Source organism: Ambystoma mexicanum, chromosome 1q, assembly GCF_040938575.1.
Source record: "Ambystoma mexicanum isolate Mex_15411 chromosome 1q, UKY_AmexF1_1, whole genome shotgun sequence".
Taxonomy (NCBI): domain Eukaryota; kingdom Metazoa; phylum Chordata; class Amphibia; order Caudata; family Ambystomatidae; genus Ambystoma; species Ambystoma mexicanum.
Genome location: NC_090922.1, coordinates 1,118,741,967 through 1,118,759,255, shown reverse-complemented (window position 1 = coordinate 1,118,759,255; position 17,289 = coordinate 1,118,741,967). Strand labels below are relative to the sequence as shown.

At 44.7% G+C, this 17,289-nt stretch overlaps 1 protein-coding gene across 1 annotated transcript in view; it reads right to left on the bottom strand.

Moving 5' to 3' along the window:
• The window catches only part of AKNAD1 (AKNA domain containing 1), an 869,453-nt gene that overhangs the window by 340,633 nt on the left and 511,531 nt on the right, over window positions 1-17,289 (bottom strand). The window contains exons 12-13 of the mRNA XM_069641860.1: window positions 4,728-4,831; window positions 4,441-4,594 (exon numbers count right to left, since the gene is read on the bottom strand). Coding sequence (XP_069497961.1) covers window positions 4,441-4,594; window positions 4,728-4,831 — 258 coding nt within the window. The remainder of the gene's footprint in view (window positions 1-4,440; window positions 4,595-4,727; window positions 4,832-17,289) is intronic.

The following is a 17,289-nucleotide window of genomic DNA, read 5'->3' as shown; positions in this document are numbered from 1 at the left end:
GGAGCCAGCAAATCTGCTCTTGCAGTGAAAGAAGCCCCCAGAGTGGCCAGAGACCAGCCAGCCACTGCGCCACCTGTATAGAGGTGACCACATCGGGGTTGGATACCTATCACCAAGACTTTACTTTTGAACACAGGACACAACCTTATAATTATAAGGTATTACACTTTAAAGTCCTTCCTTTGCTAAACGTGATAGGGCCTAGAGTCACACGTCCCAATAGAGTTCTTTGTAGGTGGCTACTACTCTTTAAGGTAGTCTGAACAATTGTTGGCAAAGCCAACATACAGTTTGTAAGTATTTCAATGTTGAAGAACAAAAGCAGGAAAGTTTGTAGAAGGCCCTCTCTCAATCCAACTACCTTAAGGGAGGCCCAGGGGAGGTACCTTGACCAGAACTAACCGATCACGATCAGGACAGGGACTGGTAAGGCAAGACCTTTTTCCTGTTAAACCCTATGGAGGTAGTACAGGTAGGTACATGTATGTTTACTCACCCCCTGTACCCCAATTCAATCAGGGATCACTTCTGGGATTCCTGAAATCACTGGAACCACCGTGTTTCATCTCTTGGTTCCTTCAAAGGGAGTATGGGAGTCGCTGGTGCAGAGGTCACTTTTGGCTTTGGGATTTAGGTTGGGATAGTCGGTTCCGCATTCTGGCATGACAGTACCTGGCACTGGACAGCTGGCCGACCCTGGACCGATGAAGAAGGGACCATCCCATTGTGGATAACCTCAGTGCACCCCCATGATACAATTTAGGTGGCAGAAGTCAACCCTCATGACAGAAACAAAGAAACTGGCCCAAGTCGATGGGCTGCGGAGTCCAAAGGCTAAACTCGGGACTGTGCCTGCTGCTGTGAGTTAGCCCATTGAAAAACATGCCAGTCCACAGCATGGTTCTGGGAGACTTCCAAAGGCTACCAAGAGCAGGATACTCAAGTAGGGGTTGAGGCTGGTTGTTCCCACTGTTCCAGCGGTCGAACACTGATGAAGGCCTTCTTGAGATGAGCAAAGGAGCAGGGCTTTGCTGGGATGGTTGATGAAGACAATGCTTGTTGGCTACAACAACGAGTTCCGTGTCTTCAGCAATATTCATAGGGGTCTTGGCTCCAACGACAATCTGATGGATGGCTGCAAAAGTCATCCTTTTATCCATGATCCGAGCGAGCTGGAGTTGTCCCAAAGCACACCAATGGTAAGGATCTACACATTAAAACTCGTAGGTGGTGGTGAATCATGGACAGCCACCTCCTCTACCCAGCAGCAGACACACTTTGGAATGAATGTGGATTGGAAACAGACAGTCGCAGCCCAATATCTGGCCACAAACACACAGTGCCGCGTAGCCTGGAAAACCTGGGGCGTTGCACAAGAAAGGGCTTAACGTATTTTGCTACACCAGCCCTGAGTGGGCAGGACAAAGGTCAAAATACAAGATTGCCAAAGAACACACACAAGTCTTGTGGTACAGCCATTTTAGACTATATGGTACTCTAAAAGGTATGAACCATTCAAAAGCAAAAGTGCAGGTGAGAATAAAGAGAAACACAGTAAAATAATATCTGCTGCCACCTACCCGTCTTGGACACATCATGCAAGTAATAATAACGTCACGAAATACAAAGTTATAGGGACCCAATATATCCCTACCACACTTCACTCTAAGGTGCAGTGAATACATGAATTTTACAATAGGGAACAGAGATCTCCTGCATTGATTGCCATAGGTACTGATAATGGTCCCCCAAAACAGATGACCTTAGCAAGGCAAGTGAGGTAAGCAAGCTTTACTGCCTCCAAAAATCAGCACAGGTACAAAATAAGAAGATGGGTGCGGGTGGGTTCCAGGGGGAGTGCCATAGATGTCTATAGAGTAGGGCTGTGCCAAATAGAATATTTAGTATTCAGCCGAATACCAAATAGTTTGTCAACTATTCAGTAGAAGCCGAATATGAACCTGAATAGTTGCTTTATTTAATAAATCATGTTGCAAACTTTAAAAAAACACACTTATTTTAAAAAAGCTTCAATTTAAATGCATTATATGCTTTTGTTTCTCTACATTGTAATCAATGCAGCATCTTTATTTATATAACAGCCAGAATAAAAGCAGATTCAACCAAAGTGGTGGGACCAAATGTACAGAATGCTGTTGCATAATCAAAACCAGTGCCAGTCCAGGTAGAAGGCTTCACAAATGCAAAAGGACTAGGTTGAACAAAATGTATATTGCAATTTGCAAACCGCTGTCACACACTGGCCCACTTTGATTACCCAACATAAATTCCTCTGAAAGTCCTGTCAGGTGGGGGCATATTACTATGCTTGACATAACCAAGCCTTGCTAGTCTCCACTACCTATTGTGAATTCTTAATGTTTCCCCATGGGCATGGCCGATAGGAGAAAATTCTGCTCACTTTTCACTTATCCTTGCCAATACACAGACATATGCACCTTATAATTCTTGATAAAATATTAGATAATGTTAAACTCAGGGCTCAAGTCCTTAAAAAAAGAAAAGGGGGGACTATGACTTACGCAATGGGAAGTGACATGACAGGAACTGAATGTATCCTAAAGTGAAATATGCACATTGTCTTTTCTAACTGAAGAAAGTGCTCATTGCATATAAACATTCGCCAAAAAAAAGATTTTCCTGTATTGTTGCTGTCTAAGGATAAAAGGTAAGCACCTTTTATGTCTAAGAATCTGTATCAGATTACAATATAAGATATTTGACAGCTGTGTGATAGCAATTTGTCTGGTCTTGTGGCTAAGTGTCTGGTCTATTTCTATTCAGCTTTGCAAACTGAAGTCTATATTTGCCTTTCTGAGTTCTTGTTGCATTGTATTCAAATGAGAATTACAAAGTATTCGACAAAAGCTGAATAGCAAGAAACTATTTGGCCAGAGCCGAATGGCTTTTTTCCAGCTGGAATTCAGCCAAATACTTACTCAAAGCCTAAATTCGGTACACCCCTACTATAGAGGGAAATAAGCAAAGAAGAAAATCTTTGCTAACAGTAGAGTAGAAACACAGCCCTTAGCAGATGCTCAAGGATCACAATATTTAGACATGTAAAACAATGCCTGCTGGAAAGAAACGTACAAATAATGTATTATTAAACAAATGCAGTCAATTTAACATTCCTGGGAGGAGTGGTCCTTGCATCAGCGAGTTCATCTGTTCATACATTCTGCATTTTACCTTCTGTATCCTTATCTTCATCCCTAGTTCAGTGAACACACAAGCATGTGCTCGGTCGATGGAACATTTGTTGTGAACATCATAGAGCTTTTAAAAGTTAAAGTAGGTTATGTTATATGTATCCATATATACGGTCCAATACAATTAATAATTTGTGCCATATTACTACTATCTTTGTGATATCTGCTACTCATTTTTATTTGCAACATGCTCGGGAAATGCAGTTAGCCACTCTAGAGCTGGGTAAAAAGTACTTTTTGGGGCAATTTGGTAAAAGGGGTAATTACATGCAGGGCACCACCAAAGTTAGCACTTCCTTGCTCTTGGTTCTCCTGCATGTAATTTTCCACTTTTACCAAACTGAGTGGGAAATGAAATACAAATAAACAAACAAAATCCCCTTTTTATTTTATTTTACTCTCTGTTTTGTGAGGGAAAAAAAGGAAAGTGCTGGCTGCAAATCACACTTTGCGCAGAGCATTGGCAGGGGATTCCCATGGAATGCTCCTGCTTTTAGCATGTGCGAAATGCAGACAGAAGGCATTGTAATCCCACACTTGCTGTGATTGATTTCTGGGGCCCTTATGCATCCTCAGGCCCGTGACCTCTGACACCCAATCAGCCCAGCTCTTGTCTTCCCTCAGCACTTGCCCTGGCACACTGTTCGCCCTGGAGGATCGCACTTACTCGTAACGTGGCCCTTGGCCATGTAGCACTCAACAACTAAGAACTTCATCTGTGTCTCACCTATGAGCCACGACCCCCCAGCACTTACTCCCTCTGTCCTTTTCCTTGCTGCACTTACACATTACTCACAAGGCATAGTAGGTTTGTCCTTTCCTCCTTTTCCCTCCACTGCTCTTATTAATTATTGTGTTATGTGATGTATTTCACTCCCTTGCCCGGCATCACCCTGTGTGCGCTTTGTAATGGTAGTTAACTTGCTGTATAAGAGCCTAACAAGCAAACAAAAAATAAACAATAAATACATTTGTTTGACACATGCATGACGATCCCATGCAGCCAAAAAACTAGGAGGCATTGGAAGGAGGATTAACGGATGCATGGCGGGAATGCTAAATCCATTGTGTGCCCCTACTCCTCTTTCAAATCCATTGCAAATTTGCTGGAGTGTAAAGGTTGCATGTAAAGGGCTTACTCTTTCCTTTTAGGCTTTACTTTAGAACTGTAAAATGACCCCTTGTGTGGTTAATAGACTTCACTGACCTGTAAAGGGAGAAATGCTGTCCTGTCACTTCTTTGCTGACCGCCTGTGGTTTTTGTTCCAGTTGGCCTTTTCCCAAACATTCCTTTGGAGATATTTCTATCCAGTCATTCAACCCTTTTTCAAAGCAGTGATCTAAGGACCTTGGAAAACCTTCTGAAACAAAAATATTGAGATGTGTTTGTTCTGGTTAGGAAGCTTGTAGGCAGGTGTCAGTGTTTTGACACTGTGATTCCCAAGTGTAGAAGTGTTGTTGGCTTACAAAAGGCAATCAGAGGTTTATACTCACTTCTGTCTTCTGTCACATCCAGGCAGACGGTATTGTATTCCCAGTTGTATGATCTGCTTGATTTGACTTTGTGTGGGCACGTCATGTCCTCGGTATTTGGATTCCTAAACACATATGAGAGTACTGGCTAGCACTTGGATTTTAGTGCATTGGTCAAACAGGAAATCATGCATTTCACTCAATGTTTGTTTGATGCATTAATCTCCATCTTGATTGTTCAATGTTTGGCAGTTTGGTGATACTCTTTACTAACTAATTGACACTTTATTAAACATTATGGCCAATCCTGATGGGCAAGATAGACAGTTATTTGTCTTGAAGACTGGGTTATGGGACTGAGTGAAACCACCATAAGAGGTGGTAATGGATCATTTTGTACTGGCAGGCTTCACTGCTCTGTGACCAGTCCCAATCCCAATTGCCCAATGTCTTAGCTCCCTTAGTAACTAAACTGTGTAGTTTCAAAGTATCAGGCTGACAGTCTGAGTGGACCTTTGGAAATATTCCAATTATGGTGAGTGGCGACTCAGTGAACCCCCTGCCAAACTCAACTCCGCTTCTCTGCACAAAACATACTCGAGGCGAAATAATTATTATGGCAATCAGCATTCAAGTTTTTTTTACAAACAAAAATTTTAAAAAGTAAAACAAGCAATTCAAATAAAAAAATAACACATCTACCGAACAAAAACAGAACATTATGAAATATCTTCCTAGCCATCCACACCACTAGCAATATATATGTTGTTGAAGGGCAAAGAAGAATGTTAAAGGGGTTTCCTGATGAAATATCCATGGGCTTGTGACACTAATTTGATGCAGGAGTAACTGAACTGAAATGCATGTGAATAAATGCAATCAATCCCGAAATAATTTGAATTGATAATTGGAAATAGATAAATGGAAGTCAATTTAGATGATTTACCTAGTGATTAGCTTGAATCGGTGTGTGAATCAGCTACTTCTGGCTCTGCACACTGAGGAAGCATGCAAACGTGGACGAACGTTAATGTCCCAGTAACACAAGACAATGAATTAGCTAAATTGACTGCAGAAAAAAAGGAAATTCTGATAACAATAATATTACGGAGGGAACAAAGTACTATTATATTCAAAGTTCAACAGGGTAAAAAGGCAATCTTTAACAGATGCCAAAAGAACACTTTATTTAGAAATATGTAATGATGGCTGCTGGGAAGAACACGAAGATCATTTGTTTTTAAACAAACAAAATTAACTGAAATCCGTCTGGAAACCTTGGCCGATGCCCCAGAGAGTTCCTCTGTTCATACATTCAGCATTATCCATCCTGTATCCATCTGCACCACTGCTTCGCTAAACCCATGAGTATGTGCTCTATAAATTCAATAAGTATTCACACTTTAAGGTGGTGAATTATGCTATACCACTCGGTCCAAAAGAAAAACCTTGCGCCACAGATAACGTGTGCATATGATGTGACCTGCCCCAGACAAGCCAAAGAAATAGAAGCCACGTACCAGAAAAAGATCCCTGGGCATTAGCGATCACACCTACGTCTTGTTGAATGTTTTTTGTCCTGATGAAGGCTCTTTGGAGAATAACTGATCCGCTTCTTGTTGATTGACACAACGCACACAAACGATGCCAGAAACATAATGTGTCGACCAAAGAGAGCAATTAGCTACTCTCTGTGTTAACATATGTCACGTATACAAACCTCACCGGCTTGACGTTTTGGCCAAGCTGTTTTTTAAAGCTTTGACATGCAATGCATGTACCACATCTCTAAATGTTTGTTGCTGTAATTTGCAGTGTGTTTTGGTGCTATAATGAACTATGAATTTTGTATAAGAAGAATGTATTACATCATCTTTTTTGCATATCTCTGGCCTATGAACCGATTGCTTGCTGCAGTTCAATATTGTTCTATAATCCACGTACCTACGTAATTAAGGGCGAGGTAGCATGTTTCCTCTCCTTTTGCCTATAAATACAACATCCATTGTACAAATCTGACAGATTTTATAAGTTGATGTAGCATAAGTTATATGTATCAATATGGGCACTTTTTTTTTAGAGGTTTAAAATGATGTTCCAGTGTTCAGTGGGAATGGGGAAACAACAGATGTTTAAGTTGGAGGCATTTTTTCCCATCATCCAGATTCAGGGGCAGTTCTCCCTAATTGAAAAAAGCTCTGAAGAGAATGTGGGACCCAATTCCAGAGTTTCTTTTTGTAGATCTGTTCAAGAGTGACAGTGAATTGTGGGAATCTTTCCTGGAGGAGGTCCTCATTAGAGCCTGGGAATTGGGTCGATTACCAGCAAGCTTACAAACTGCCATAATGGTGCATATTATTGAAAATGTCAATTGTTTGGGCCCATCTTGCTATCCCCCATTACAGAAAAAGCATATTGCTGAGTACATCTGGCCGACATTGAGGAATAGGAGGGAAAGTGCTTGAATTTGTCACCTCTTCAAGCAGAGTTACAGGGGGGCTGGCATGGCGGAGCACTGCGTGGTGCTGCATGTTATTGCTATCAAGTATGTTGTGGCCAAAGGAGGATTGCTTTACTTTACGTAGAATTTTCAGATATGAATCAGGCATTTGACACCATGGACAAGACAGCCATATGGGAATGTCTTGCAGAGGCACAGATGGCGTGCATGCTCTTTGAGGCAATTGAAGGCCTAAGAATCCGAAAGCTGTAGATTTGGGAAGAAGAGGGCTCTCCCCAAGGTGCAAATAAAGACAGAAGTGTATCTTTCTGCCTAACCTTTTAACATTTACCTTAACAGGCATTTGACGACCTTATTGACTGGGTCAGTGGCTAACCGTGTTTAGAGGGCTTCCACATCCAAGCACTATTCTTCACAGATGATAGTGATATTGGCACAAACTCCCCAAGCCAGGCAAAGTCTGGTGAAGGGTTTGGAGACATTTTATGGTTCAAAAGGTCTTGTGGTTAATACAGAAGAATCTAAAAACATATTCTTGGGACTGAACCATAATATTAGATTTTAGGCTCCAGGAAAATAATACGGAAGTGGTGCAAAACTTTATGTATCTGTGGTTCACCATAACAAGCACCAACACCTGGGCTCACCAGAAATAAAGGGCTGTAGAATCTTAGAGGCAAAGCATGAGGTTCCAAAATCTCAGGAACTGCTAGATATCCAAAGGGCAGACGTCATAGCATCAAATATGTATAGGACAAACATCTTGGCAAAAGGATTGCCCACTGTCAGGGGAAGGTCAGAGAATGATTTTCTCTGGGATCTCTGTGGCGTTCCTGTAAACACCCCATTGATTGGTGTGTACGCTTAATTAGGCTGCAGGATTATTGGAGATACCTTTCTGATTCGGCCTCTATTGTTTTGGGGGTGCCTATGAATGGACAAACCCAGACACTGCAACATACAAGGAGTCTCTCAAGGATGGGGTGGGACTGTAAGGTGTTGGAAAGTCCCACTGGCTTAAATACCTCTGACTAGAATTGGGCCATTTCATCTTCAATGAGAAGTACAGAAAGCCGAACGTCATGGCAACATCACAACTTGTTACCATCAAGTAGCTTTACTGTGAGAGGTTTTCAGACAAAGGTAGGCTTACACTCAAGTAAGAAGGGAGCTCTACGCTCAGGCAATATGTCATTTTTGGAGAATAAGGCCCGGAAAGATTGTAAGTATATGTCTCAACCAACAAAGATCCAAAAAAGAAATATTGTGATTTGTTTGAGGCTGGGCCAATTACCTTTCCATACATGGATAGATATGGGGCCAGACATGAGCTGTGCATTAGTCCTTGTGTCATGAAACAGTTAAACAGTGATGCATTTATTATCTTTTTTGCAAATGGTACACACAGCTGGCATCTAGTTGATTGGCCCCTTTTTTTAAGTAGAGCTACAAGACAGGTTGTGGAGGTCTTGGCTTTGTTAAGGGAACTTGATAGCCAATTAGTTAAATTAGGTGTCTCAAACTACCTACACAATTTATTGTAACAGATGGTATGTATGGTATATATGCTTGTAAGTTTGGATTAAGCTTTCATAGTTAAGTTGATTTCATATTATATGTTCGTAGCCGGTGCAGCGAATCCATGGGATACACTTCATGTGGATTGGCTAGTTTCCGAGCCATACCACAGTGTAATCCCGTGGACGCACGTTCGTGCTTCACAAGCCTTGTACACTGTTGTTTCCCATTCATTACTACGGAGCAAGTTGGCCCAAAATGGCGCCCTGTTGCTCCGTAGTAATGAAGCAGTACGCGCGTTCTAGTGTTCCTAGAACTTACTCGTACTGCTGCAATGCCTTTTCAAACGGCAAAAGAAATGCCGCCTGAAAAGGTTTTGCTACTACATTAGTATCCCGGGGCTAAAAAACCCAGAATACTAATGGCAATAACCGCCTCGCCGGCGGGCCATTACCGCTGTTACTACCCAGGAAAGATGGCTAGGGAGGGTATGTTAGCTGTCAACTGTTACTATTCTAAGGGCTGGCCTGGCGCACGGCTGATGAAAAGCATTTCTTTTAAAAAATAAAAACATTTGTAGAAAAATCTGCATAGTGTTCTATTAGGTAGTAGGCATCAAAGCTGCGTTCTCATCCAGCCTGGTAGGCAAGCACAGCATCATGTGTTCCAAACCTTATGCTATGCTTACGCTATCGGTTCCTCATTGCTGCCCGTCCAGAGAGAAGACTGAATCTGAAGGAAAGCTTTCTCACAAAGAAGTTTGTGTGTCTAGGTGTTTTGAATGGGTGTGAATGCGTACTGTTTTAATTAGCTTGAATGCATGACTGTATGAGTCTGTGCATGCGTGTATGTATACATTGCTTGTAGACTAAACAAAAAAAAATCTAGGGATGGGATAATTATATAGAGGTCCCAAAGGCCTTCAATCTTCAAGCCAAGCAAATTGTCAAAGATTCATACCGAGCTAATCAAGTAGGGAATATTTTTGTAAATCCTAAATACAATCTTTATTTGTGACAAAAACTTCTCAAAAAGTAATCTTGCTTTAAAATGTGTGCACATGGGAGTAAAGTACATAACATTTTAAAATAAATTCATCATCACTGAAATAAACGTACCCGCTCTCACCGCCCCCCAGAACCAAGCACTAGAGAGACCATGAATAATGAGACAAATAGACCAGGGAAGCCAGCAGCCCTCGCTGAGGCACACTGCAACAAACTCACCCACGCTCACCACCTGCTCAGACACTCACACTATAGAGACCATGAACAATGAGACCACGCCATCCACACTGGACAAAGATCACTCCAGCAGAACAACTCTGAAGTCTACGGTACGTATAACCTTGAAGAATACGGTACATATACCTTACACCACATCTGTGGACATTGGCCGCAGGCAAGGCCATCCATTTGTGCACCAAAGAATGCAGCTAAGGCTATGCTTTCCATTCTAGCAGCACATATAGCCGTCCGCACTGAAACACCCCTGACTTACCTCAACACCTCTGCCACTAGCACACAGCCACTACCAACGAAAGTGCCTGACCTCCTTTTGGGCTACTTAGACGAGCCTAGCCAGCCACCCAAGTCAAGACCGATGAAAATGCACACATGCATCGCCTAATCTAAACTTTTTAGAATTTTCCAGCACATTGACTACGGTCACCGAGGGCTTTCGAACCACAAAGCGCATTGAGGACATACAAATGGGGAAAGAGCACTATATATATAAACAACTAGAATACAATACAATACAAAATAAACGGTCAACATTTCATCTTGATTCTTTCACTATTAGTTTTTGTGGAATGTTTAACTACAGAGTTTTCTGTAAACAGTCGAATAGATTGTACCCAATAATCAAACATGTAAGAGCGTCGACACAATGTGTTTCGACCTAAGTACCGCTGATTCATAGCTTGCCCTCTTTAGTCTAGCGGTCTAAATCAGGACAAACTTGAATTTTTCAGAATAGTTACTAAGGACACCCATGTGTTAATATGCAGTCGGCATTCTGGTATATTGAAATGATTCCACCACTCTGATTTATTGGGCCTCACTATAAGTTGGGCGGTATTCTGACGCTGAAGCTGCCGAGCGGAATTAGCGTTACCACCAGGACCTGCGGTGCGGTGCTATCAGCGCAGCATCACAAGCTGGTGTGAACACGGGCACCACTCCGATGGTAACGCTAATACTGCCTGGTGGAATTAGAGCTAAAACAAGGCACTCTGCCTAAATCCCGGTGCTAAAAGCGCTACTGCCGGCCTTCGCCGGAACTATTAGTGCTGGCGGAAACAGCAACATTGCCTTAACGGGAAGCATGGAGGTGGCCATCTTTAAAAACTGAATCCAACCTGAATTATACACTGTCTATGGAGCGGACCCGAGGCAAGGTTCCAGAAAACAGGCTCCGAAAGCCAAAATTTAGTGAGGGAAAGATTGTAATCCTCACATATGTCGTGGTAGCCAATTGGCGAGGAGCTGAATGGGAGCAGACAGCGTAAAACCTCCCAACGCAAAACCACCATCTGGCTGGCAATAAGCCAGAAGGTAACTGCGGTTGGCAGGGTCCCCCATGACGCAGAGGACTGCAGCAAAAGGTGGAATGGCCTAAGGGTCAGGGTGCAGGGACTCCTCTACCAACATCGGCACAAGGCCATGGTAACAGGGGGCAGTACCACTGAGCCCCTAGTCCTGACACCATGGGAGGAGAAGTGTAGCAATATACTCGACATGGAGGATATCGAGGGAGTCGAGGCGGGTGCCTGTAGCCAGGAGGCAGGAGGTGAATCACCCCCTCTCCCCCAATCCACACAGCAAATGACCATGCATAAATATTAGGCTAGCACAGCATGATGTAGTGGACAGGGACACTGTAACGCTCACCTGATTCCCGTAGAGGCGCCGGTCTTGACTGGGCATATACCGTATCTTCAAAGGTGATGTGCAACACACGGCTGGCTCTTTGGGCTGGACCTCTGTGCACTATATGTCTGACTTGAAGGGTAAGATGTCTGCAGATAGAAAATATGGGATTAAGGAACTGGGTTATTGAATGTCTCTCTCTTCTTCCCTTTCTCTTCTCCTGTAGAACCCCAAAGGTTAACGCTCTCACCTTAGGTAAGTGAACGCCGTGCTCTCCATCTGCCTCGGGGCAGGGTGCTGTAACCAGTTTCTTCACTGGATAAGGGGAGCAGGCCTCTTGACTTCAGAGGACTGCTGTCCGTCGTTTACTGCATGAACGGTAAGTTTCGAGTAACTCTAATGTCTTTAAAGTCTTTAGTAATGATGTTTCTTGTTTTGCAGGGTTCCGGCGATGGCGGATGACGGGCTGAAGTGAGTTGAAGATGGAGCCCGTGTGATGAATAGAAGCGCCTGGAAGCACGTAAGTAAGCGCTTGTTGCCTGCTTCACGATGCGCTCTAACTGTCTTTTTATTTTGCAGGTACAAGTTCGGAGCGGCTGCAGGGTGCCGGAATACCCACTGGGTTAGATGTGGAAAGGAGTAATGGCACGTGAGTATTAAAGTTCCCCAATGTCTTTAAACGCACCTTGTTTTGTCTTTCAGATGCGGGATGCAGCGCCGAAGGCCTCCGGAGCGTGCGAAGAGTTGGTAAGCTTTTGTCTTTCAGATGCCGGAATGCAGTGTGAAGACCTCCGGAGCGCACGAAGAGTAGGTAAGCCTTTGTCTTTCAGATGCCGGAATGCACCGCGAGGCGTTGGTGACAGCCGATGGACCAGGTAAGTGAAGAGCTGTCACTGAAGACCGTAATGCTAACCTGTTCTTTCTTTGTCTTTATAGGTGTTGCTGAAGACTGGATTCAGGATGGTAAGCCTTTTTCCTTAGGCCCAGGATCAGATGCAGAAGACACGATGAGCGTTCTGCTGCAGAGGATGCAGAATAACGCAAAGCAAGATTCATCCATCGGGTGTGGTTTAAATAGCCTCCTGTAGTGCTTAGGTGTCTCCTTCCACAGCCACGCCTAGGTAAGAAAAGAGTTCCTGCTTTCCAGAAGAGTTCCAGTGTTCTGAATCTAGGGAGTGGCACTTCCCCACCCAACAGGAAAAGTAGTTCCAAACAGAAGAGGATCAGAGGCTCAACTGGCAGGCAAGTAAGCAGTATGGTCTGCTGCAGGTAAGTCCACCCAAGCATTATGAGCCCGGCGCTTCCAGCGCTGGGACTGGGCATATTTATGAGCCTGGTGCCACTGGCGCCAGGACTGGGTCCAAAAGGTCCCAATTGGGACTGGTTGGCACTCGGAACCTGGGTTATGGATCTGCTTCCAAGGGAGTTGGGAAAACCCTGACCTTTTGGAAGCAGAGATCATGACAGACATGCCAGCAGACCCAGCAGCTGGCCCAGCCATTCAGGGGGAAGTGATGGAGTGCCACATCAGCCACCCTCCACAGCATCTTGGGTGTAGGGCACCAAGTCCACCCCTGAGCCGTTCTGCAGTGTGAAGGTGTGGCAAGCGACCAATCCAAGTGCAATGCACCCCACGCCCCTACTGGTACCTCCCGTGCCAGGAGGATTGTGACACGTTAGTAACAATAACAACGCGCAGTAGTCACACCAACATGTTGCAGGCCCAGTTGGCCTGCTTCATGATGGCATGGTAGATGAGCCCCATGGAAGTACATGACCCCCTGCACCTTCATGGGTGCAGCAAGCCAAACGCAAAATAGACAGTGCACTGCTGCTGGCTGCACGGCAGCATCCCATAGAGCCATGGCAGTGCCATAGACAAAGCCACCATACCCACTCCCACAAGTTGTGCGTCACCAGATGAGGGGATATGGGGGCATGAAGACATTTGACCGTCCCATGTACTGCAATTACTAAGGCTGTGCCTGTATGCCAGCACTTGACCATGAGAGTATGCCACAATACGCGTGACCCTGCAGGACCACATGCATGAATGGAATACCCAGTCAGCTGCCCCTGCATGAAGAACCCGCCTTCACCACACCCAGGCCAACGGCCACCTGGTCAAGGGTCACACACACGGCTGCAACCATTCCCACAATGCTGTGGCCACATACAATGTCCCCTGAACAACCATGCCCATCTGGCAAAATGGGTGGGGTGTCAATCTGTACAATAGCATGCCAACACCATGAACACACCATACCTGATGACATTTCATTTGTCCCCTACAGGCGCTCAGGCAGCTCTGGAAGAATCTGAGGAAGATGAGGGGGCTGGCCCATCGGGATCTGGTGCCTCATGGCCCTCAAAGTCCACTACCACCCCTGAAGAGCGGCCACATCCAACACCAAAGTGCAAGTCCCACCATGCGGCACCTGGGCCCAGCAAGGCCAAGCCTTCTGGTGGCAGCGAAGGCCCTGCATCAACCCCACGTGCCACCAGGACCACCTCCACACCAACGGCACCCACACAGACAGCTGACACAGAAGACACACCTGCTGGCAGGGGTTCCAAATGCACCCAGGAGGAATCCAGCCAAGTGCCACAGGGTGATGTAGAGACACGGAGTCCTGAGGGCATTCCCTGCCAACAACATGCCCACACACCCAAGCCTGAAATGGGCACCCCCTCATATGGCTCACTGAGCTTCAGCCCTGCCCCTCTGCAGAGCCCCCAAATCATTCACCACCCAACACCAAGCAACTCCATCCTGCAGAGGTTGGATGATATGGAGAAGCGGCAATGTGAGAAGGAGACCATTGCCAACACACAATCACTACAGCTCCAGGCCATCCATGACTGCATACAGGGAGCCACCAAAGATCGTCAGGATAGTGTGTTGGGGTGGTGGTGGGGGGTGGTGAGAGGTGGATAGTTAGCGCACTTAAAAACATTGAAATAGTTGAACTTCATCAATGCAAGGACATTCCTCATTGTGTCACTGTTGTGTTTATTAAATAATGCGAGTGTCACACAATGGTGCATGGTATGTGCCATGTGAATGTCTTAGAAAAAATTGTCAAAGAGTCCCTGGCAAGCCAGTTGGCCATCCCTGACATCGTCTCTGCCAATGCGTGCAGACACCTCTGACACAGGCAATCCATCCTCATCCTCTGGGGGTAGCGTGTACATATCAGGAGGTAGAGGCACATTCCTCTGGATGCAGAAATTGTGTGGCATTGCTCATACAAGCACAAATTTACCCATGTTTTCTGGTGTATACATTAGGACACCTCCTGTACAGTCCAGGCAGTGGAAACAGGCCTTCAGGAGGCTAAAGGCATGCTCTATAGACACACTAGTCCTGCTGTAAGCATGGTTGCAGGCAAAATCCTGTGATGTTTGTGGATCCCGCACAGGTGTCCTGAGCCAGGGCAGCTATGTGTATCCGGAATCACCTGCATGGAGAGAGGCACAGCCATGAGTCACAGTGTATGGTGTGACGGTGGCCTTTCACAGCATCAGGGCAATGGACATCATGTGCATGCATATGTGGCTTCATTGCGTAGTATGTGTCTTTTCAATGTGTGTGCATGTTGTATCACTTGCATCATGCATTGTGTTTGCCTAACATGCACCCTGTTCCCTTGAAGCTGATGTTACATCATGTGTCTGTCAGTGCCATGTCAAGCTGACAAGGTGTCTGTCTTGTGGCAGTGTACTGCTCTCATGCATGTGGTCTGATGGGTTTCCTATTGGCCCTCCATAGGCTTCTGGGGGCAGCGGGTCTGCATTGCAGGCTGAGTGTACATGGGTGCTTGGCTATGGTACTGCCAGGGTTAAGGTTGTGTGATGTGATGTGACACTGTGTGAGAATGATTTCGGATAATGCATGTTGCAGTATGGTACCTGTAGTCATGTACGTGTTTAGAGGTGCTACTGTTTGTGTGCATCAGCTTATCCATCCAGGCATTGTGGTGTTTTGCTCAAGCCCCCCATGTGGTTGGATGCATCGCAGAACTTCTATGCTGACAGTTTTACTCACCCACTATGCAAGTCCGTTGTCCTCTGTGCCTCTCCATGTATTGAAGCAGTGTACTGTTGCGTAGGACCATGACATCATGAGTGGAACCAGGGTAGTAGGCACAACAGTGGGTGATGTATATGTTGGGATCGCAGGTCACCTGCACATTCAATGAGTGATAGTGCTTCCTGTTGTGGTACACTGCTTCGTGGGCCACCAACGCAGCATGGGTACAGTCCAATGTTGCAAAAACATTTGGCATTTATGCAATGGCATAGAACTGTGCCTTCATGGTGTGCACCTGTGCTGGGGTGGTGGACAGTGAGATGTGGCGTGAGACATGATGCACAAGAGCATCCAGTTCTGGACTAACACTGCTCTTAATATTGTCTGTGCCGTGCCGTGCATCATAGCCACGGAGTGCTGGAAGGTGCTGCTTCCTAGGAATTGTAGGACACTAGCTTTAGCAGTGGTGGCACAGCTGTCCGGATGTTGATCCTGCTCTATATGTCTCCCTGGATTGTGGTGAGCAGCTCACTTATGGTCTCCCTGTTGAGGCGGTACAGGGTGACCAACTGACTGTCAGTAAGGTTCTATGTAACGGCCTGACCCTGGGTATTTATGCACCCAGGGCTCCAGATAAGGCGACCATGCCTTATTATGCATGAAAATCTTGTAAATACGCCAGCTTTATTATTTTCCTGGGTACATTTACACACAGGTTTAGAGCAGAGGGCAGTGCAAAGGTCAGGTTAGTTGACAGAAACCATAAGGCTTCTTGTGATTTTTATCTACATGGATGTAATTGCAAGCCACCTCTGAAACAAAATGTATTTCTCTGAAGCCTTTCAAAAAAATAAACTGCACACTGATAAAAGGAATGGTTACTTTCAATTCAGCTTCAGAAGCACTGTGCATGTTTTCCTAGTATTTTAGGATTGTATAATTAATAAGATGAAAAACTAAGTTGCAATAGAGAATTTTATTTTTAACTAGTTATGCTTTTTTTCCAGTGAAAACAAACCAGTATTGCACAATTGTATTTTTCAGAGTTCCGGTGCTGTGTGCCTAATCATGCAGAGGCAGATCATTTTTACACTTCTAATTTAATTTACAGCCTAATTATAAAAACAATGTGTAAAATGATGACTATGCACAGTCTAGTTTACATCCATTCAACCTTGCAGTCAATGGGGTACATTACTATAAATGGTCAGTGGCAGCAGAGTCTTTGCTCAAGGGTGAGTAATTGTCATTACACTGATCACAGGTGTTCTAGCCTCTCAAATCTTCAAGACTACAAATAAAACATCCAAAACCTGACTCTCAAGAAAGTGCAAGCGCTGTTCAAAAACAAACAAATGAAAGTTACATTGGTAATTGAAATAGAAACTCAGCAAAACCTGTCCCTGTGATAATCGAGATAGGTATTTAACTTTATCTAGCGCTTCATAAATGGTTCTTCATACATCTAGGTACTGTGATCATTATACCTAAATCGATAATCAGTTAACTAACCTCTGAAGGATGTTAGCCAATAAGATAGCTCAGCCGGTTGAGCACTCGTTGCTGCAATCTCTGCGTGATCTGTGGGTTGCGGGTTTGAATCCTGGCAAGTCCAACTTAGCCTTTCATCCTTTCGAGTCGATAAAGGAGTACAGACTTTGGTTTGGTGGTAATTGTGATAAAAATGTTCTATGTACA